The 21,013-nt window shown below is 46.4% G+C and overlaps 2 protein-coding genes across 4 annotated transcripts in view; one reads left to right on the forward strand and one right to left on the reverse strand.

Moving 5' to 3' along the window:
• The window catches only part of col6a4a (collagen, type VI, alpha 4a), a 70,233-nt gene extending 49,497 nt beyond the window's left edge, over positions 1 to 20,736 (forward strand). For 2 of the 3 annotated variants that reach the window (XM_026185578.1, XM_026185580.1), the window contains 8 exons: positions 12,952 to 13,445; positions 15,401 to 15,488; positions 16,839 to 17,480; positions 17,668 to 17,755; positions 17,942 to 18,099; positions 18,895 to 19,065; positions 19,421 to 19,468; positions 19,691 to 20,736. In XM_026185578.1, coding sequence (XP_026041363.1) covers positions 12,952 to 13,445; positions 15,401 to 15,488; positions 16,839 to 17,480; positions 17,668 to 17,755; positions 17,942 to 18,099; positions 18,895 to 19,065; positions 19,421 to 19,468; positions 19,691 to 19,866 — 1,865 coding nt within the window. In that variant the 3' untranslated portion in view covers positions 19,867 to 20,736. The remainder of the gene's footprint in view (positions 1 to 12,951; positions 13,446 to 15,400; positions 15,489 to 16,838; positions 17,481 to 17,667; positions 17,756 to 17,941; positions 18,100 to 18,894; positions 19,066 to 19,420; positions 19,469 to 19,690) is intronic. The other variant, XM_026185579.1, reaches the window with a different exon arrangement.
• LOC113032590 (uncharacterized) lies at positions 1,833 to 9,600 on the reverse strand. Its single transcript, XM_026185582.1, has 2 exons — positions 7,301 to 9,600; positions 1,833 to 5,304 (listed from the first exon to the last, which is right to left on the reverse strand). Exon 1 carries the CDS (start codon positions 9,594 to 9,596, stop codon positions 7,869 to 7,871), a length of 1,728 nt encoding a protein of 575 aa, XP_026041367.1. The 5' UTR covers positions 9,597 to 9,600; the 3' UTR covers positions 1,833 to 5,304; positions 7,301 to 7,868.
• Positions 20,737 to 21,013: the final 277 nt, after the last annotated feature.

Raw genomic sequence — 21,013 nt, forward strand, 5'->3', positions numbered from 1 at the left:
ACCCGAACCACCTCAGCTGGCTCCTTTCGATGTGGAGCAGCAGCGGCTCTACTCTGAGCCCCTCCCGGATGGCCGAACTTCTCACCCTCTCTCTAAGGGAGAGGCCAGCCACCCTTCGGAGGAAGCTCATTTCTGCCGCTTGTATCCGCGATCTCGTTCTTTCGGTCACTACCCACAGCTCGTGGCCATAGGTGAGGGTAGGGACGTAGATCGACCGGTAAATTGAGAGCTTCGCTTTTACACTCAGCTCCCTCTTCACCACGACGGACCGGTGCAGCGTCCGCATTACTGCAGCTGCAGCCCCAATCCGTCTGTCGATCTCCGGCTCCCTTCTCCCATCACTTGCGAACAAGACCCCGAGATACTTGAACTCCTCCACTTGTGGCAGGAACTCATCCCCGACCCGGAGTGGGCACTCCACCCTTTTCTGGCTGAGAACCATGGCCTCAGATTTGGAGGTGCTGATCCTCATTCCCGCTGCTTCACACTCGGCTGCGAACCGTTCCAGTGCGAGCTGGAGGCCATCACCCGATGAAGCCAACAGAACCACATCATCCGCAGAAATCAGAGATGAGAGTCTGAGGCCACCAAAGCGAAAGCCCTCCGCCACTTGGCTGCGCCTAGAAATCCTGTCCATAAAAATTATGAACAGAACCGGAGACAAAGGGCAGCCCTGGCGAAGCCCATCACCCACCGGGAACGAGTCCGACTTATTGCCGGCAATGCGAACCAAGCTCTTGCAACGGTTGTATAGGGATCGAATGGCCCGTAGCAATGGGCCAGACACCCCATACTCCCGCAACACCTCCCACAGGACACCCCGAGGGACACGGTCGAATGCCTTCTCCAAGTCCACAAAACACATGTAGACTGGTTGGGCAAACTCCCATGTACCCTCAAGTATCCTGGAGAGGATAAAGAGCTGGTCCAGTGTTCCGAGACCAGGACAAAAACCGCATTGTTCCTCCTGTATCCGAGGTCCGACTAGCGGACGAGCTCTCCTTTCCAGCACCCTGGCATAGACTTTCCCAGGGAGGCTGAGGAGTGTGATCCCCCTGTAGTTGGAACACACCCTCCGGTCCCTCTTCTTAAAGATGGGGACTGAAGGAAACAGTTTCCAGGGCCTACTCCGTGGATCGGCTTCCTCCGAGGCGTGGACGTCTATCAGCAGAGAATGTACCTTAGTCTGTAACACAGTCAAATATATTCTCAAGTAATATTCAAGCATGCCATTCAGCGTGTTAGTACGAGCTCGGGAGCAGCTTGGGAGAACAAGAAAACAGAGACTGCTTTAGATTGTCTTCCCAAAGTGACTCAACTTTATTCACAAGTACAACAGTTTATATAGAGGGTAAAATTCATGAGACAGCAGATTATCAGTTTAAACCAGTACAGACCAAGATAAGGCAGCGTCTTCCTGCCCTTGGGTGAAGAAGCATCCTTTGTGTAGTTTATTAGTTCAGCTACAATTGTGATTATCTCAGCGACATATTTTCAAGGCACAAAACGAAGAGTTCGTACATTAGTGAAATCTGAAACAAACCATTTGGCCTTCAACAGGCGTCTAAAAGATTAAGAAACTAATGTAGCTGAGGGAGTGATCTCTGTGGTATTTCAACCTTGTACCAGCCTGTGATTCTCACACATCAATTCTTGGGTCAAAGAGAAAAACACTGAAACAAAGGGGCCTTATTGAATGACAGAGTTTTCCTGCATAATGTCACTATAAAACAATATCCAGTAAATGCTCCCATGGTACTAAAATACCTAACAGTTCCACTCTTTTTTTATTATTATTTTTAAAAAAAATAATAACTCAAATAGAAAGGAAAAATCACAAATGTAATAATATAATATAAAAAGCAAATCATAAAATGTAATAGTTCACAACCTAATGTTCAATATACACATCAGGAACATCATTGGTAACATCTGGCACATCCTCAGGATCAATTTGTGCTAATTGCAAATACATTGAAGTAGCTGTACTAGTAGCTATACGGGTTATCATTGAGCGTACACAGGGTATCACACAACAGGCAATAATCATCAAAAACAAAATAATACATGCTACAACTGTTACAAAGGCTACAATGAGTTCCTTCCATTTTCCAAACGTGTCCTGCATCCACTTGTCTAGCCACTGACCGTGACCTGTATTGGCTCTTAGTTCTATCTGCAATGCTTCAAGTTTATTCATAGCTTGTGTAAATGAACCGTCAGGGGCGGTATTATTGGGAATAAAAGTACAACAAAAATCCTCAAACATAGCACAAACACCTCCTTTCTCAGCTAACAGCATATCTAAGGCCATTCTATTTTGCATGGTCATTAAGGAGGCAGCAGACATCTGTTCTCCTAGGGCTTTAAGGGCCGTATTGGTCAAATTAGTAAGTCTTTGCTGATTGTAATAAACATAATTGATCCAGCCTACATTTTTGTTTACCTGTATCCACGGTAGTATTGAGACAAACCCTGCTGATATTTCTCCTTGTGCCTTTAATTCATTTGGTATCCCGCGTGGAACTCCTATAGCATCTATGTAAACGTTATGTGAATAAGCGGAGCGTTCCGTCCGTCTGCTGGATACAGGCAGATCCGAGGTTTGTTGTATCAGAAGTTCTTGAGCTAAAGTTACTAGACCGCAGGTACCGGTCCAATTAACAGGTAAGGCTAATCTAAGAGTATTATTGCACATCCAATAAGCATGTGGGATTGGTCTGGTCAGGCGCGAAGCTGTAAAGCCTTTTAATATGCCTCCCCAGTACGAGTCGTTTAGTGTGTTGGGCGAATGCAGGATTGTTGAGTTATCTGAATGCGTACTTATATATGCATATATATAAGAAAACATATGTTTATATTGTGTCCTGTCAACACTCGCTGCTAGCCATGTTTCGTTACAGCGTGCTCCCGGAGAGTCAGAAAAGAACGTATAGTTTTGTGTGTCATAATTTATGTTTTCAAGTTTTGGTCGGTGTATGCATGTCATCAAGATATTTGGGTGATGGCGCACCTGTGTTGGGGGCGAAAGAGGTTCAGTGCGGTCTTCGGGGCGCTTCATTTGGTTGCAGGGGTGGGTAGAATCATTAATCATGCTAACATCCTTACTAGAGACTTGTGCTGTGTATATGAATAAACAATCTAAAGGACTTAGTTCTACTCGCAGCGCTTCAATCAGGGTTACCGTTAAGGGCCCCTTTTTATCATTTTTGAATAGCATCTTTGTTAAGGGAAAACCTGAAATTGGATATCCCACTATGACCTGTTCTGGATTACCCTTTGAACAGACATAACAGTTACTGTTTCCTAAGTCACGAGCGGCTGTTCTGGCATTGTCATACCAGGCGTTAGTTCCTGTTCTAGGGGGTGCATAAGATGGTTTATTGGTGGTGTCTGTGTTGCTTTCTACTGATTTTAGAGAACGTGACGAGTGTACTAGGTGGGTGTCTTGCCAAGTGGAGCATGAGGTATTGTCAGCAAAATGTGGCTTGCAGAAATGTGAACAGGGTTGCACTTTACAATACGAAATAGTAAATAAAAATCCTAAGGTTAATGCAGTAGATATGATTAATAACCTAAATATATAAAAAAGACAGTTCTTTAGTCGTCTCCTGGCCTGGTCCCAGGTTCGAGAGACACCGTATAAGCGTTGTGTGATGACAATGGGCATTTCATTTTCTCCATTATCAGGATGAAATGAGTCTATCTTTATCAGGTTAGACATTGTGTGGTACTCTAGGCTTTCTGTTCCTGCTGGATGTTCGAGTACCTTGTTGTTGTTCAGGCGGGGGATCAAAGGGCTTTCTGAGTCTTGGCTCTTTCAGGCGTTGTGTGTTAATCAGTGATTGTGTGTGTGTAGGTGGATTGGATCCGGGCGCTGGCTCGCCTGAGTCGTCATCTATAGGTGTATTGAATCCGGGCGCTGGCTCGCCGGAGACGTCATCTACTTGATCCGACGCCTTAGGTGGTTTGGTGGGGCTGGTCTTAACCCTGCTGGCATGAATCCACTGAGGTTGTCCGTCTGTTAGGATGCTGGTTCTCGTCACTGCAAGTACAGTCTGGGGGCTGGAACACGCGGCCTCCCCGAGTGCCCTTGGTTTTAGCGACTGTACCAACACCGCATCTCCTGGTTTCCACGGATGGGTTGGATCTATGGAAGGGAGAGGCTGAGAGAGACAAACTTTCTGATAGTTATTATTCAGTGTTTCTACCAGGTTATGAACATAGTCAGACAATGCAGTGTCTATGTCCCCTTCCAATAGCGGTGCCCCTCTGGAGGCTGACCATGGTGTTGGAAACGGTCTTCCCATGATTATTTCAAATGGAGATAATTTGGTTGCTGCGGATGGAGTCATTCTAATCTCGCAGAGGATTTGAGGAAGTAGTTTGATCCAGGTCATTCCTGTTTCTATCATTGCTTTAGTCAGGCGGTTTTTTATGGTCCTATTCATTCTTTCTACAACTCCTGAACTCTGAGGATGGTATGGCACATGATATTTCCAGTCTATTCCTAGAGTTTTAGCACACTTTTGAATTACTTCTGATGTGAATGAAGGTCCTCTATCACTGTTAATTTGGTGAGGTATTCCAAATCTGGGTATTATTTCATTGCACAACTTTTGACAGACTACTTCTGCAGTTTCTTTTGATGTTGGGTAAGCTTCTACCCATTTACTAAATTGGTCCACTATTACCAGTAAGTACTTGATGCTTCCTTGTGCTGGCATGTGTGTAAAATCAATTTGTAATGTATGAAATGGGAAATCTGGTTGTGGTAAATGCTGATGTTTTGCTTTTGGTTTTCCTACATTAGTTCGTGCACATGTTAGACAGGTTGCTAATATGCGTTTTACTGCGTGTGATGTTTTCTTGATTACAAATCTTGATTTTATTGCTCCTATTACCCCTCTTTGTCCGACATGACTCACACCGTGAAAATGGCGGACAAGGATTGGCAGTAGTGAAGATGGGAGGGCAATCAAACCCTCAAGGTTTTTGTATAAGCCGTCTCTGTTATCTAAGGTACAATCATTACTTTCCCAGTAAGTGTAATCTAAGGCAGAGGCTTGCTCTTGTATGAATTTTAGGTCAACATTTGTTTCTAAATAGTCTGGGAGCGTGACAAGTGGCAGCTGTAAAGGCAAAGATAATACTTCCCTTCTGGGTGGTTGCTGTGAGGCAGCAGCTGCTTTCGCGGTTACGTCTGCAAGAGCATTTCCCACTGCTTCGTCTGTGTCAGCCGTGCTGTGCCCCTTCGTTTTAACAACTGCAATTGCCGATGGCAGCTGTATAGCCTGCAAAAGTCTTTGAACAATGTCAGAATTAGCGATCGATTTTCCATCAGCAGATCTAAATCCTCTTTGTCTCCACAATGTGCCAAAGTCATGCACCACACCGAATGCATAACGGCTATCAGTGTAAATTGTTACATGCTTATCCAAATTTAGCTCACAGGCGCGTATTAAAGCCATGAGCTCTGCTTTTTGTGCTGAGTGAAATGGTAATGAGTGAGCCTCTAGTATGATGTCAGGCAATGTCACCACCGAATAGCCACAAAGAAATAAGTTGTCATTTGGTTTTGAACAGGACCCGTCCACATAAACAATGACTGAGTCTGGGATTGGTGTCTGCTCTAAGTCTGGGCGTGGTGCTGTGGATTCCTGTATACGTGTCATACAATCATGAACGTCAGGGTCGTCTGAACCATCCTGTCGGTCAGAAGAACACAGCATACGAATAAGTAAGTGTGCTGGCGAATTGGGTGTGCTGCTTGCTTTTATAGTGAGATTTGCTGTTGAAGTCAGTGTAGCTTCATAACCTGAGTGACGTTGTGCGGTCATGTGTTGTGTAGTTATGTTTGCTAGAATGGTCGTGACCTGGTGATTGGTGTGTAGAATAGTGTCATGTGAGAGTGTGAGCTTCTCGCAGTCCCTTATCATGATAGAGCAAGCTGCTACTGCTCTCAGGCAGGCCGGCATCCCCTGAACTACTGCTGGCAGCACCTTTGAGTAGAAGGCTACTGGACGGTAGCCACAGCCATGCTCTTGGGCTAATACACCTGCACAGGTTGTGCCGTTCTCTGTGACGTACAGGTGGAACGGTAAGTGGTAGTCAGGCAGACCCAAACAAGGGGCGGAGGTCAGCGCTCCCTGTAATGCATTGAAAGAGGCAGTCATTTCTGTGGACCACAGTATTCGAGGAGGCTTGTCTTTTTTGCAGCATTCACGCAGAATGTGGTCATGAAAAGAACAGTCTAGTATCCACTGTCTGCAATAGTTCACCATGCCTAGGAAAGACAGCATTTCTTTCTGTGTAGTGGGCTTAGGGACAGAGGTCACAGCTTTGACCCTGTCTGTAGTCATAGAATGTTGTCCGTGAGACAGTGTAAATCCCAAATATTGAACAGAAGTCTGACAGTACTGCATTTTCTTTGCTGATGCTTTGTGGCCAGTCTGTTGGAGGTGCTGGAGTAGCATGTGTGTGGCAGTTTGACATAGTTTTTCACTATCAGCACAGAGGAGGAGATCATCTACATACTGGATCAGAGTACAGCCCTCTGGAGGAGTGAAGCCGTCCAGGGTAGCACGTACTACCATTGAGAAAGCCGCAGGGCTGTCTACCATGCCTTGGGGTAAGCGAGTCCATGTGTACTGCTTATCTCTATGTGTAAAAGCAAATATCGGCTGTGTGTCTTTATGCACAGGCACTGAGAAAAAGGCGGAGCACAAATCCACCACAGTAAAATGTGTAGCTGTTGCTGGAATAGATGTCAGTATGCTGGGAACATCTGGAACCAGAGGTGGCAGAGGCATGATGACTGCATTAACTTGCCTTAAGTCTTGTGTGAAACGCCATACGCCAGGTTTGTTAGGCTTTGGCACAGGATTGACAGGAGTGTTATATGGAGATACTGTGGGCTTTATTACTCCAGCTGTCAATAAATCTCCTATGATGATGTCTAAGGCTGCGGCTTTTTCAGCGGAAATGGGATATTGCTTGACATATACCGGCTTGTTGTTTTTCAGCTGAGCATGATAAGGTGTACAGTCAATAAATCCTACATCATTCTCACCTCTTGACCATAATGTCATGTTTTGATATTCAGCTGGCAATGTGACAGCAGAGATAGTACAGTGTATGGGGTAGGTTAGATCTATGTGTTGACATGGTGCAGTGATGTCATAGCCTATGTCTGAGTTATGTGACAAAACCACTGTTTGGCCTTCACTTGTGTGAGCAGTTATCATGTTGTTGAACAGTGTGAGAGAAACAAATATGTGGCTTCCAGGCATGGGGCTACCTGGTAACGGTGTTTGCACATGTTTTTGACACAGAGTGTGACGTGGGATACCAGTCAGATGGATATTGAGTTCATTCTCCGCTGGGGCGTCCAGCTGACACAGAGGCTGTTCCTTCTCCATGGTGTCGGTGCATAGGGCAGAGAAAACATAGCTGTTATCAGTATCTGCAAACATTTCACCCTTTGTGTTAAATGAAATACACAAGTTCATTTTTGCCATTAAATCTCTGCCTAATAGATTCACAGGCGAGTTTGGAATAATTATGAATGGATGATATGTAATTTCATCTGGTTTTGGGCCCCAGCGTGTTTTTAGAGAATGAGTTTTGGGGCATTGCACTAGAGTTCCGTTTATTCCCATGGTGTTGATGCACACAGAGGAAACAGGCCCACTATAGAATTTTCCAGACAGTGAACTTTTAGTGGCTCCACTGTCAACTAAAAAGGAATAAGTCTTTTCACCTATCTCTATATCTAACATGGGCAAGCTTTCTGTGTTACGGGACAATTGCAAATGCAGCATCGTGTGTAGTGCTTCACACTGTCCCTCATCATCACCTGGGCCTCCCTATTGTCGGTCCAGTCTTTCGTTATCATATGGGTGGGGATTAAAATGTGGATTATAAGGTTGCTGCCTAAGTGCAAAGGGGCCATTATTTTGATGTGATTCCTGTCTGCGTTGCCAGTTACCTTGTCTGTAAGAGCTCTGCTTACGCCTAGTGGCAGGAGCTGGTCCTGTGTTTTGTGGTTGAGATCTACCTGCTGCTGATTTGCATTCCGTCCTCCAGTGTCCTATTTTTCCACAATAAAAACATACGTCTCCACTCCTATCTCTCCTTCTGAAATCTCCCTGCTGCGCTTGTTGAGGGGACGGGGCCCCTGCATACATCATTTTTTCACTTTCCTCTGAGCCTTCAACATCAAAATTCAACAACATCTTAACAGTTTTAGCCTTCGTGCTGTTGGGGAAAAGATCTGCACCAGCTTTTGTTTTGACAAGTGTGATAAAGTTCTTTATTTTCATGTCATAGAGATTATCAGTGGCAGTCAGCTTCAATAGTTGTGAACATTCTGGATGAATATTGTTTAAGAATGTTGTTATGAAAATCTGATCATTTCCTCCTTCAGGCATGCATGCCTCATTAGTCCAGCAGTGTGTGAAACGTTTCATAAACACTAGAATGGATTCATCTGGCTTTTGCTTACACATGGTTACTGCATTTAAATCAATTTTATCTCTAGACATTGTGAGCAGAAATCTCTTTAGATTTTGAAAAAAGGCTGTGATTTTGTCATCATTTATCCACAAAAACGAGGTGGTGTTGGCTGCTTGGTCATTTTTAGGGTCTAGTTCCTCTACTTCTTCAATAAGCTGAGATTCAGTCACACCTGGGATTCGTTGACATAATATATATCTATAGTCAGGCCCACCCAAGTGGTGGTATCTGGTACTTCTCTGTAATGCAGAAACAAAGGCTGTAGGATTTTGTAGAGGATCGGGAAGTTCTTTAATGGTTGCTGCTAACTCTGAAATTTTAGGGGGTTGAATGCAACACATGTCCCCTATTATCATGAACGGGAGGGAGGTGCTGACGTCATTAAATTGTGATCCCTGCTTTTCTTTATAACGGGTGTTTTTGTGGGGGCCCTCTTGAGTTTTTTCCTCTTTTTTCTGCTTTAAGTAGTTCCTTATTAAATTTCTGGTGTTAGTTATTGCTTTTGGCACAGTTAAACCATTCGCTACTCTAGTGTGGCGCTGAACATGATTATCTATGATAGAAACGGCTTCCTGCAGTTCGGCTTCCGTACGTTCAGTTAAAGGATCTTTCATGATTTCCTCACACTCTGTCATTAACTGTTTTGTTTGCTTTTTATGTTCCTGTAACTCTCTTTCTCGTTCAGTGTATTCTCGTTCCTGTCTTTGATCTAGGTTAAACCAGTCATCTTCTTCTGATTTAGGTGTCATTTCAGTGCCTTCCTCACTCTTTTGGGATTCTGCTGTTAAATCAGGATATACGCGCTGATGACGTGCAGCCGCCGCAGCAGCTATTAATTCTGTTTTTTCATCATAAGGCGGCGGAGCCGTAGGTTGAACGGATGGGCATATAAGGCTAGTTTTTTCTGCAGTGGATTTACTAGAGCCTACACTGGCTTGATTTAAAGCATTTACGTCTGGCTCGGGTCCTTTTTTCCATAGTGGTAGCATGCGATTGGTCACATCACGACATTCTATCATATATTTTTTACAGGACTTTTTAATCAGCCTACTTTTCTTATCACAAATAGTATTTAACATTTCTACTGACCTGTTTTCTGGCGATAATCGTTCAGGATAGGGCTCCGGAAATACATTAGGATGCATTAAAGTTATAGTTCTTAAGTTCGAGACGAAATCAGTCACGTAAGCACTTCCGCATGTTCTGGATACGTAATCATGGAAGTCTTCATTGATTCGCGAGCGTGGGTTAAACGTAACCGGAAGTGGGAGTCGTACTGAGCCGCTATTTGTGATTTTATATTTTATTTTTTTCGGTTTTACAGTTAATTTTGAGTTTTTATCGGACCCGTCTAAGGTCTTTGAATTATTCTGACCCATGGTCAGTGATTTCCAGAGGGGTTTAGACGCTTTGAAGGATTTAAGTTAGTATCTATTTTTGCTGTGGCACACCTGAGGTTACTTGATTTTTTGCTAGCAATTTTATGTTTTTAGTGAGCAACTTCTCACTTTTTAACGAGCAACTTCTCGTTTTATGACCCCAGGCAACTTCCTGTGTCCTTTCTGCTGGTGAGCAACTTCTTAGTTTATGACAGCAGGCAACTTCCTGTGTCCTTTCTGCTTTTATTTTACAAAACAACAGGCAACTTCCTGTGTTTCTATGTGGGCCACTAAATAAGGCTCCTCAGTGTATCCCACTTGTTACTATGTGGGCCACTGAAGAAGGCCTCGTCAGCGTATCCCGTTTCTATGTGGATCACTGAGAAAGGCATAACACAGTCTTATAAAATAAAAAGACAAGTGCCTACCTTCGTCAGGATCCCACTTCTCGACACCAAAATTGAAGGAAACTGTTTCCAGGGCCTACTCCGTGGATCGGCTTCCTCCGAGGCGTGGACGTCTATCAGCAGAGAATGTACCTTCACCTATCAGCAGAGAATGTCCCTTAGTCTGTAACACAGTCAAATATATTCTCAAGTAATATTCAAGCATGCCATTCAGCGTGTTAGTACGAGCTCGGGAGCAGCTTGGGAGAACAAGAAAACAGAGACTGCTTTAGATTGTCTTCCCAAAGTGACTCAACTTTATTCACAAGTACAACAGTTTATATAGAGGGTAAAATTCATGAGACAGCAGATTATCAGTTTAAACCAGTACAGACCAAGATAAGGCAGCGTCTTCCTGCCCTTGGGTGAAGAAGCATCCTTTGTGTAGTTTATTAGTTCAGCTACAATTGTGATTATCTCAGCGACATATTTTCAAGGCACAAAACGAAGAGTTCGTACATTAGTGAAATCTGAAACAAACCATTTGGCCTTCAACAGGCGTCTAAAAGATTAAGAAACTAATGTAGCTGAGGGAGTGATCTCTGTGGTATTTCAACCTTGTACCAGCCTGTGATTCTCACACATCAATTCTTGGGTCAAAGAGAAAAACACTGAAACAAAGGGGCCTTATTGAATGACAGAGTTTTCCTGCATAATGTCACTATAAAACAATATCCAGTAAATGCTCCCATGGTACTAAAATACCTAACAGGGACCACCACCCCAGACCATGTGAAAAACACGTCCAAAGTATGTCCTTTAACATGCGTTGGGTCATTAACCCACTGAGCCAGGTTAAAAGAGTCCGTTAAAGCAAGGAAGTCTTTAGCAAATGAGTCATCCTTACAGCAAGTGTGTATGTTAAAATCTCCCACAATGAGAACACAATCTGGTAATTCTTTGTTTTTACATTCATCAGGTCCCAATCAGCCCAAATATCAAAGAGAAATTTAAAATGCTGCCATGTGGGACAGCTGTGAATATTTCCACCCCTGATAAGCTCAGCACCCCACAGGTCTCTGTACTGGAAACACACGTCTCTCTCTCTCTGCACCACTACAGTGGTCTTTGAGCATCTTTGACTCATTCGCAGATGTATTTTTTTTAATTATACAAACTTTGCACAAAGAGTGATGCAGGTCCAATCACACGTGGCGTGCTTGGTGTCAGGCTGCAGCTTGTGTTGGGTTTTTTGCACTACTTAGAAACCTGCTGGGCAGCTGTACTGGTGCCCAGTATCCACCACAGCCACCTCTTAGCTCAGTTTCTGCTCAACCCAAAAATCTTTCTCCTTTCAAACGTAGGGAAGAAAGCAGCAGTTTAACAGCAAAGAAACAATCAGCCAAACGCAGATTTCCTGTGTGACCTCGACCTGAAACACTGTCAATGGAAAATTGTATTTAGTAGTCAGTATAATCTTTTAGTGATATAAGTTTGCATATGGTAGAATACTGCGTGTAGTTATTTGTATTAGGAAATATGCAACCATGTATACTTAGAGGCATATAATTAATTGTGTAGTGACAGGATGTGTGATCTCTAGCAGGCTGCAGGCTTGGTGTGCACTCCAGGAATGCACCCCCACGTCCTGGGAGCATGAGAGGTTGCACCTTGTTTTATTGCTTTAACATAGCTATGTCTGTTTTAGTCTAAGTGCCTTTTTGTTTAGATGAACTGCTGGACTTCCTCGCCGTGTTATCTAGGGTGAACCATCTAGGGTGGGGGAGACTACCCTCTTTGTGACCAAGGATGTACCTTTTGTGCTTTCATGTTATATGACCCTTTGATCAGCAGGACACACACACACACACACACACACACACACACACACACACAGAAGTATAAATAAAGACCGGGGCAGTTTCTTAGCGCGAGTCTTTGGAGGCTGCCCTTGCTAGCAAGAAGTTCTGTGTGTTTCTCTTCTCTGAGTCTTTACTGAAGAAGTGTTTTAGAATGTTTTCCCTAACAAACACTTTCATTAGAAAGTATATTTAAGTATAATTAAGTAATTAAGTATATTTAACCTCCTAAGACTCTTTCATAGCATGCATTTTTAATTCTCTTTGCTATTGGGACTTTATGGTGTTTGATAGGAAACTATAAAGTCACAGTTGAGCAATGATGTGCACAGGAGCAAAATGAGAAACAACAATATGGCTCCTGTGAAAGCAAAGCTTAGTATTTTTGTCTAAACAACCCAAAATGTGACGTCCCCATATGTGGACGCCAGGTCCTAGCAGGTTAATGAACTAGTTTTATTTTTATGGCTTCACTGCAGAAACAGGAGCACCAGGTTGTATCTAAGAATTACACAGATGTTTGGTCTCCGATGGTATGAGAGCAGCTTTGCATGAGCAAACAGAGCTGAGGTTCATCAGTGTGGACGTTAGCATGAGAGGCGTTCACAGCCTCCCTTTGATAGATGCTGCTGGGACTGCTCACCTTTACCCCGACTCACACTTCTGTGATTAAAACGTTTAGCTCTACAGTTGTAAAATATCCTTTATGTAAACAGATTCGTATAATCCGATATAAACGTGACACCAGCCTGGTGACTGATGAACGGGTGGCTGCTGAAAGTTTAACACAAGCTCGTCTTTGCCCGTCAGATCAGTCGGCGTGCCCGGCCTACCCCACCGAGCTGGTGTTCGGTCTCGACATGTCTGATGACGTGACCCCGGGGGACTTTGGTAGGCAGCGCTCCGCCCTCCTCTCCCTGCTGAATGACATCAGTATCGCAGAGAGTAACTGCCCGCACGGCGCGCGTGTCGCTGTGGTGGGATACAACACCTACACCAAGTACCTGATCCGCTTCCAGGACTACCGGCGCAAGGCACAGCTGCTAGAGGCCGTGAGGAACATCGCCCAGGAGAGGACGTCCAACAAACGGCAGCTGGGCGCCGCCATGCGCTTCGTGGGTCAGAACATCTTCAAACGAGTCCGAGCAGGAATAATGATGAGGAAGGTGGTCGTCTTCTTTTCTAGCGGGCCTACAGAGGGCGCTAACGACATTGTAACGGCCATGATGGAGTACCGGGCCCTCAACATTGTTCCAGCGGTCATCTCTCTGAGGAACACTCCCGATATTGAACAAGCCATGCAGGTAGGTGTCATTTACCTGCAGCTACCTACAGATGTTTTTCATCCAGATGTTGACTGAGTCAGTCTTTTCAGACTGTTTTGCCTTCGGTCTGAAGCGGGGTGCGGGTTGCACATTAGCACAGGACTAAAGGAATCGCAGCAGTTTTCCCAATCCCTGCTGAAGCTGGAAAACTGATTACGAAATCCAGCAGGAAAGTGGAGCGGTGTCAGCAGTAGGCATGAAGAGGGAGCTGAACCAGAAGACCTGGAAAGAACCACATCACGAGGAAGATGAAGATGTGTTTCCTCTTTAGGAGACATCTGACGATAGTGCTTGAAGTGCTGCTCCTTTACTTCAAACAAACTTCTTAAATAAAGCCTCATTTATACTAACTCTGCCACCATTTAGATTTCCTGAAGGCTCTGAACTCTTGGAGGGAAAATCCACTTTCTGTATGAGACACCAGAAATGATGACGTCAGCGTATCGAGTATAAAAACATCTGTTAATGTCACAGCGACTCATGCGGCTACCACGGAAACTTGAAGAGTTTCTGTGGAGCAGGAGGAGTCCCAGGAGGTTTAAAGTTAAAATCTCCCACAATGAGAACACAACCATACTTAAAAAGAACGGAGCCTAGGAGATCAGCAAAGTCCGTGATAAAACATTTGCTATATTTAGGCGGTCGGTAAACCACCACGCAGAGTGTGGTCGTGGATGCAGTCATCCCCAATAACTGGACTTCAAAACTAGTGTAGGTAGGTGAGGGTAGCTGCCGAACTGCATATGAATTTTAAAAACCGAGGCTATGCCGCCACCCCTACCAGACCGGTGCAGGGGAAGAGGAGAAGGTGCCTAAGTTAACCTCCTGGAAGGAGGGAAAGAAGATCAAATGTCCAGGCTGGCATGTGGGTAGCCGGTGCTCTGGCTTTAAAGTAGACCCTGAGGCGAACGCGACGGCCGCCCCTTCTACCGCATTTCCTGTAGCGTTTCTTGGTTAGGAAGAGGTAGGTGGAAGAAGCCGGTCGGAGGGTCCAGTTGGGGCGCGGTGGCGTCGCCCAGATTCCAGCAAGGATCAGCCCGAGAGGAATGGGAGAGTCTTAGATTTAAAAGTGTTTGCCTGTAATCAGTGCTCAGCCATTAGATGAGCATACAACTAAAAGGATCAAAAATACAATGCCAAGGTCCGTAAAAGAGCGTAAAGAGGGTAAAAAGCAGCGAAACAGATACAGCCGAGGACGGCAAGCCATCTTGGCTGTAGTTTGCACCTTTATGAATCAGTACAATTAGTTCCTAGTTAGAAGCTGTCTGACAAAGTAAAGCAGGCTAAAAGATCACATCACACCAAGACCTACAGAAGCAGCTGAAAACAAAGCCAGTAAGGTCACAGAGACATTTCTAAGGCTGTGAGACTCCACAGCGAGAGCCATAATCCACACATGGAGAAAACCTGGAACATGCTGAATCTTCTCAGGAGCAACTGGACAAGCGAAAGACTCCAAGAGTGCATCAACGATTCAACCAGGAGGTCACAGAAGAACCCAGAACAACATGGCCTCCGTGGGAGCGATCCCAGGAGAAAACTCCCGCTGACCAAAGACATTAGGACGGGGATAAAGAGTTTTCCAAGACGCTGTACTACATATGTTGAGCAGAAGTGATGGACCGGGACCGGTGCTGACTTTGCAACTTTCCTCTCTCCAGGAGAAAGTAAAGCATGAGCCACTGATGGTGCACCTCCAGGGCCGCTCTGCTCTCCTTTCACTAAGATCAAACTAACACATTTCACACGTGGAAACATCAGGACAACATCCGGCTCTGCAGAACAAACAGCCGATGCTTCACTGCGAGCGTCTCTGCAAACAAAGGAAGCTCAGATTCAATCACTTAAGATCGTTTGAGTCTGAACAACGATGTCTAATGAGTAGATTTCATTGTAACCTTGTACTCAGCGCTTTGTTCAATGTTTCCCATCAGGTTGATGACTCGAGAAACTTTGTGTTCACGGTGCTGGGAGAACGGGCCACTGGGCTCAGGAAGGTCAGGAACTGCGCCATCTGCTACGGTGAGCATCGTTTTCTGCTCTGATCTCTCTTCTGACTTTTCGTGGTTGACAGCGTAGGCGAGCAGAACGCTGTCAAACTAATACTGACTCCTTGTACATGAAAAATGAGCCCACTGCAGTCTTTTTGCCAAAGAACGTGTTTTCAGTACTCGGGGTTGAGAGTCAGTGATAATAAATGCATAATGAATGATCTGATGGATCTGTGTGCACAGCAGGGATGGGTATCGTTTAGGTTTTATCTGATACCGGTGCCAAATCAGTACTTTTGAAACGGTGCCGGTGCTCAAACGGTGCTCAAACCGGTGCTTAAAGAATGGAGAACACAAAATTGGTCCAAAAACCTCTCATGTTCAGCTGTTTTTTGTAAAAAGATAACAATGTTAGCCTTTTCTGCAGCTATGGGGCATATATGGTATCACTCTTGGCTGGAAGCAGTGCTTAAACAATGGAAAAAACACAAACTTTGTCCAAAAACCTCTCATGTTTAACTGTTTTCCACTTTTTCTTTGGTCATTTTAGCCTTTTTGTCCAGGGTGAAGGGAGTATCTGCCATCAAACAAGAGGACAGCCGCATGTAGCTATGATGATGTTTGCTAGTTCACCTTACATGCATTAATGTAATAACGTGGTTAGCCTACTCAACGTAAATTACACTCGAACAACATTAAGCTACTCACGCAGAGAAGAACGGCTGCTGCTGCCATCAAATACGGCGCATTTCTGGGCTTTTAAAAAAACGCTATGCGTCGCCAGGTGTTTCATCGGATTCAAGGTGTTACCTCCTTTGACAGTATCACAGTATCAGCTTAAAGCACTTGTTGCTGCTGAGTTTGCATCTTTTGCTGTGAAGTACAGCCAGACTTTGACCGCTTCGCCTTGGGCATTTTTAATCTGTAGCTCTGCTCTAAAAGAACGTACGTACCTGGCCCCGCCTACTATCCTCGGAAACGTAAAATGATTGGCTAGAAGTGTATCACAGCTCAGGAAAAAAAAGCACCGACATGTGCGCTGCTTTTCGGTCTGGTTACTACCGTTTATGTCAGAACCGGTGCCATCATGGCACCGGACACCGGTACCCATCCCTAGTGCACAGTGCCAGTGTGTGCTGTGTTTCCTGTTGACCTTTGAACCCATGGGTAACAGCACGCTGGCTGATATCAGAGCACACTGTTAGACCTTCCATGAGGTTCAATAATTAGAATATGCTGGCATCTTTTCTAAATGCTTCTGTGCCACAGCATCCTGGTTCCTGTCGAGTAGTCCGAGATCTGATGTGCACAAACATGACGGGTCACTTGTAGCTTTTGTAGCTTCCTGTCATCAGCATCACGCTTTCTGATGTCTCTGCAGACCCCTGCAGGCGTGCAGAGGAGTGCACCTTCATCCAGGAACCAGTGCTGCCTCAGCAGGCGGATGTGGACCTGGTCATGGTGCTGGACAGCTCCAGGGAGATCCAGGCCGATGAATACGCCGGTGCCCGGCAGCTGCTGAGCTCTGTGGTGGAGCAGCTGGTCGTGAGTCCACAGCCCCGCCGAGCCGGCCGCCAGGCCCGAGTAGCTCTGGTCCAACAGAGCACCAAGGTGGAGTTCGGCCTGCAGACCTACCAGAACGCTGGAGACATGAAGACGTACATGATGCAGAACATGCAGCAGCAGGGCGGCTCTTTGGCGCTGGGACAGATGCTGGACTACACCCTGAGGGAGGTGCTGCTGAAGGCCGGCCAGTCGCGCAGCAAGAGGGCCGTCCTGACTGTGGTGGGCACCAAGACGGCCTACAGAGACCAGGCCAAGCTGCGCTACATCTCCCAGAAGGCCAAGTGTGAGGGGGTGGCGCTGTTTGTGGTGACGGTGGGTGATCGTTACAACCGGACGGAGGTGGAGGAGCTGGCCAGCGTGCCGATACAGCAGCACCTGATCAGACTCGACAGGCTGAAGGCCGACGAGCAGGGCTACGCCCAGCGCTTCATCAGGGTCTTCCTCTCCGCCCTCAACAGTAAGATGTTTCCCATCTGCAGCAGTCAGATTAGATTACTGGTGTTCTGGAACACCTGAAGGAAGGGGTTATTATCATTTATCATTTCAGACTTTGCTTTAAACATTCACGGTAACCATCAGTTCCTTTCCCGTTTCACCGCAGAGTATATCTCACCATCACTGTTTTTGTCCCGTGATTGTTTCAGAGGGAGTCACCTCGTATCCTCCTCCCTCTCTGAGGCGAGCATGTGACCAGCTGGGCGGCCAGGAGGGAGGACAGATATTCATAACGGGGTAAATCACACACTCGCATCGCCATCACGTGGGCCTCAGCTAAAACGAAAGTTTGCAGCTCCTGAAATTTCTAATTCTTGGTTGATGTTTGACTTTGGGAGAATCAAGAAGAGTTGTTGTGCATTAGGAAGCTGAAAGGCTCTCACATGGTGATAGTGTGTCCACACATGTGGTCGCTGTGTTCAGTCAGGGCGTGGCACAGCTGGAGGACGTGTTTGGAGAGGAGGTGGAGGAGGACTTCCAGGAGCAGACCGGAGGACAGATTCAGACCGGGCAGTTGGACGTCATCGACGCTCTGATCAGAGGAAATGGCCAGAAAGTCATCTCTGACACGCACGCCAAAGGTAGCCGCACACACGGCGCAGACACACTGCTGCAGGTGAAGGACCGCTCTGACAACGCCTTACATAATGGCAGGGGTACACGACCTCTGACCTCTGAGGTTCAGCAGGAAAACATTCTTTATTTGTCACATGCACGGTAATACGAGTACAACATATACACAGTAAATGAATTCTATACAATAGAGGACGTCGTGTGCAGGGTTCAGACAAACTCTTTTCATTAAAGTGTGTACAGATGTTCTCTCCTTCAGCAGCTGCACAGATGTGGTGGGCATGTCGCGTGTCATGTATGCTTTAACCTCGTGTCTTTGTTCGACTGCATGAGCAGCGGGTCTCAGCCACAGACTGTACATAAAAGACGGACGTAGCCTGCATTCTCTCAGAGGCAGTAAAAGCAACTCAAGGAGGCGGAGCATCATCACGTACAGGAGCTCGGGGTAGGAGGGTGTGCTCGTTTGTCAGCCATGATGGATGACAGAGCTGATGATGGAATAAAGGTTGCTAACAACAACACTGGCTCAGGTGGATAAATTCTGGTTTCAGAATCTGAACCCCAGAGTTGCAGCCGACTGCTCCGTCGCTGTATCTTTATGTTTGAAGGTGTTTCTTGGGGCCGTGGCAGTATGGTCACAGTGGGGAAAAATTGGCATCCCTCCCTCAAAAAAAGAGACTTTCTCCCAAAGCTTCCTCCTCCTGAGTCGCCCCCTGCTGGTCATCAGAAGGAATGCAGGCGTTCAGTCAGTCTGTGCTGGAGCCGCTGCCTGTTTGTAGTAAATGTGTGTGTTCTGCTTTCAGCCCGGTGTCAGCTGCCCGCTGATATCGGCAACCAGTGTAAGAAATACGCCACAGCCTGGTTCTTTGACACAAACGTCGGTGCATGCTCTCGGTTCTGGTATGGCGGCTGCGGTGGCAACGCCAACCGCTTTAGAACGGAATATGAATGTTTCCAGACATGTGGGAACCAGCGTAAGTCCAGACTGCACACAAGCTGACCGCTCCACGTCTGTGGACCCACTAACCTCTGCTATCAGCGGACAGCTAACAGGATGCTCTGCGTGTTGCTTCCTACTAAAGTCCTCTGTGGTCGCGCTGATAACACGCCCTCTGCTACTGCTGTCCACGCTCAGACTCCGTCTGCACACGAACATGCATACACATGTATGTACGTGGGGGACAAAGGTCACAGTAAAAGCAACGCTCTTCTTCTCACGTGCCAGTACTTCCTGCTCAGTGACAGAACACGCCGACCTGTGAGAAGCCCTCATCACTGCTCGCCTGCACAGCTATCGCCTCTCTGACTTTACTCTGTCCTCGCTCGCAGATCCCAATGTGGTGGAGAAGACTCTGCCTGCCAGCTTCGCCTCTCAAGGTAAGACCCGCCTGTACGATGGACAGCGGTGACAGCTGAACAGTGTGAGCGCACACACGATGTTTGTGCCAATAAATACAAGTTAAAAAAGGCAGCGAGAGAGAAGGAAAGAGGAGGAGCTATTTCCCGGTTGTTCTAACAAGGACGAGCGTGCATGTTGAGATGTTTCGGGTCACGTCTCGCTCTGCAGTGCTCTAATATCCGTCTCCTGTTGTCCTCCAGATTCCTGTATCCTCCCTCAGGACCAGGGCAGCTGCGACAACTACACGATGATGTGGTTCTTTGACGCCACACAGAAGGAGTGCGCTCGCTTCTGGTACGGCGGCTGCGGCGGCAACAAGAACCGCTTCCTGACGCAGGAGGAGTGTCAGAGCCTGTGTGGGACGAAGATCAGATGAGGAGGACGAGAGCGTCACGGCTGAACACGCATAAGGAAACCTGCCGAGGCCACTCAATGAATTAGTCACAGCATTTACCCGCCCTCCCCCGCCGCCATCAGGGAAACTGCTCGAACGCTTTCAGTCATCTGTCGCCTGCTTTTTGTTTGTTTACACGCATGTTCGATTTAAAGAGGCCCAGAAAGGTCACAGGAACGATCGCCTAAGTCTCAGTCCCAGCAGGTGTGACCTGTAACAGCTGACACGGTCGCTGCTCATCGCACTGGTTTGTCCTCGTCCACATTAGGAAACATAAAAAAGTGAGACATACAAATTCGGGACTTGCTGTTTGTACAGTTAGCCTCAGTCAAAGAGGCCACGCCCCCTGTAACACAAACTTTAAAACAGGCTGGAAAGGTTTAACGTGCGATTCTATGGCGACTCACTCACTGCTGCCTCTGCTGGGCACAGGAGAGATTGCAGGTTGGTGCTCAGTTCTCAGAGATGCACGGTGCTGTATCATAATCCAGCTCACAGGAAACGTGAACGTTACTGTGACCTTTCAGGGCCTCCGTAGTTTTCCCTCCAGAGCACATCCCGTTATCCTCACTGCTCGACTCCCCTCACAGACCCCGCCCACGCTCCTTTCCCTCCAGTCAGGTGCTACTTTTTATAAATCAGGTGGAGGCTGATGTGAGAACAAGGTTAAGACTTGAGAGAAGTTAATGTGTTGATGTGTAATTTTCCATGAACCTGAAGCAGCCTTAAAAACACAGGTAGAAGTGAAGCGTGTACAGTATCGCTCCCACAGACGGGACTGTGTGGACTCCATGTAACTGCAGCTTTCACACGTCAACGATGGTTTAAGAAAATAAAATGATCTCAAGTGTCCGTCTGACTTCCTCTTTGTGACCAATCAGGAAACAGCCACGGTCTCTGATCACGTGGTCTGTGTGTGTGTGTCTGTGTGTGTGTGTGTCTGTGTGTGTGCGTGCGTGCGTCTGTGTGTGTCTGTGTGCGTGCGTGTGTGTCTGTGTCTGTGTGTGTGTCTGTGTGCGTGCGTCTGTGTGTGTGTCTGTGTGTGTGCGTGTGTGTGTGTGCGTGCGTCTGTGTGTGTGCGTGCGTCTGTGTGTGTGCGTGCGTCTGTGTGTGTGTGTCTGTGTGTGTC

This window comes from Astatotilapia calliptera, chromosome 11 (genome assembly GCF_900246225.1).
Source record: "Astatotilapia calliptera chromosome 11, fAstCal1.2, whole genome shotgun sequence".
Lineage (NCBI taxonomy): Eukaryota > Metazoa > Chordata > Actinopteri > Cichliformes > Cichlidae > Astatotilapia > Astatotilapia calliptera.

What these genes read in the sequence shown, in the direction of transcription:
- LOC113032590 (XM_026185582.1), bottom strand. Translation starts at nt 9,596, where the DNA reads ATGTTAAATACTATTTGTGATAAGAAAAGTAGGCTGATTAAAAAGTCC.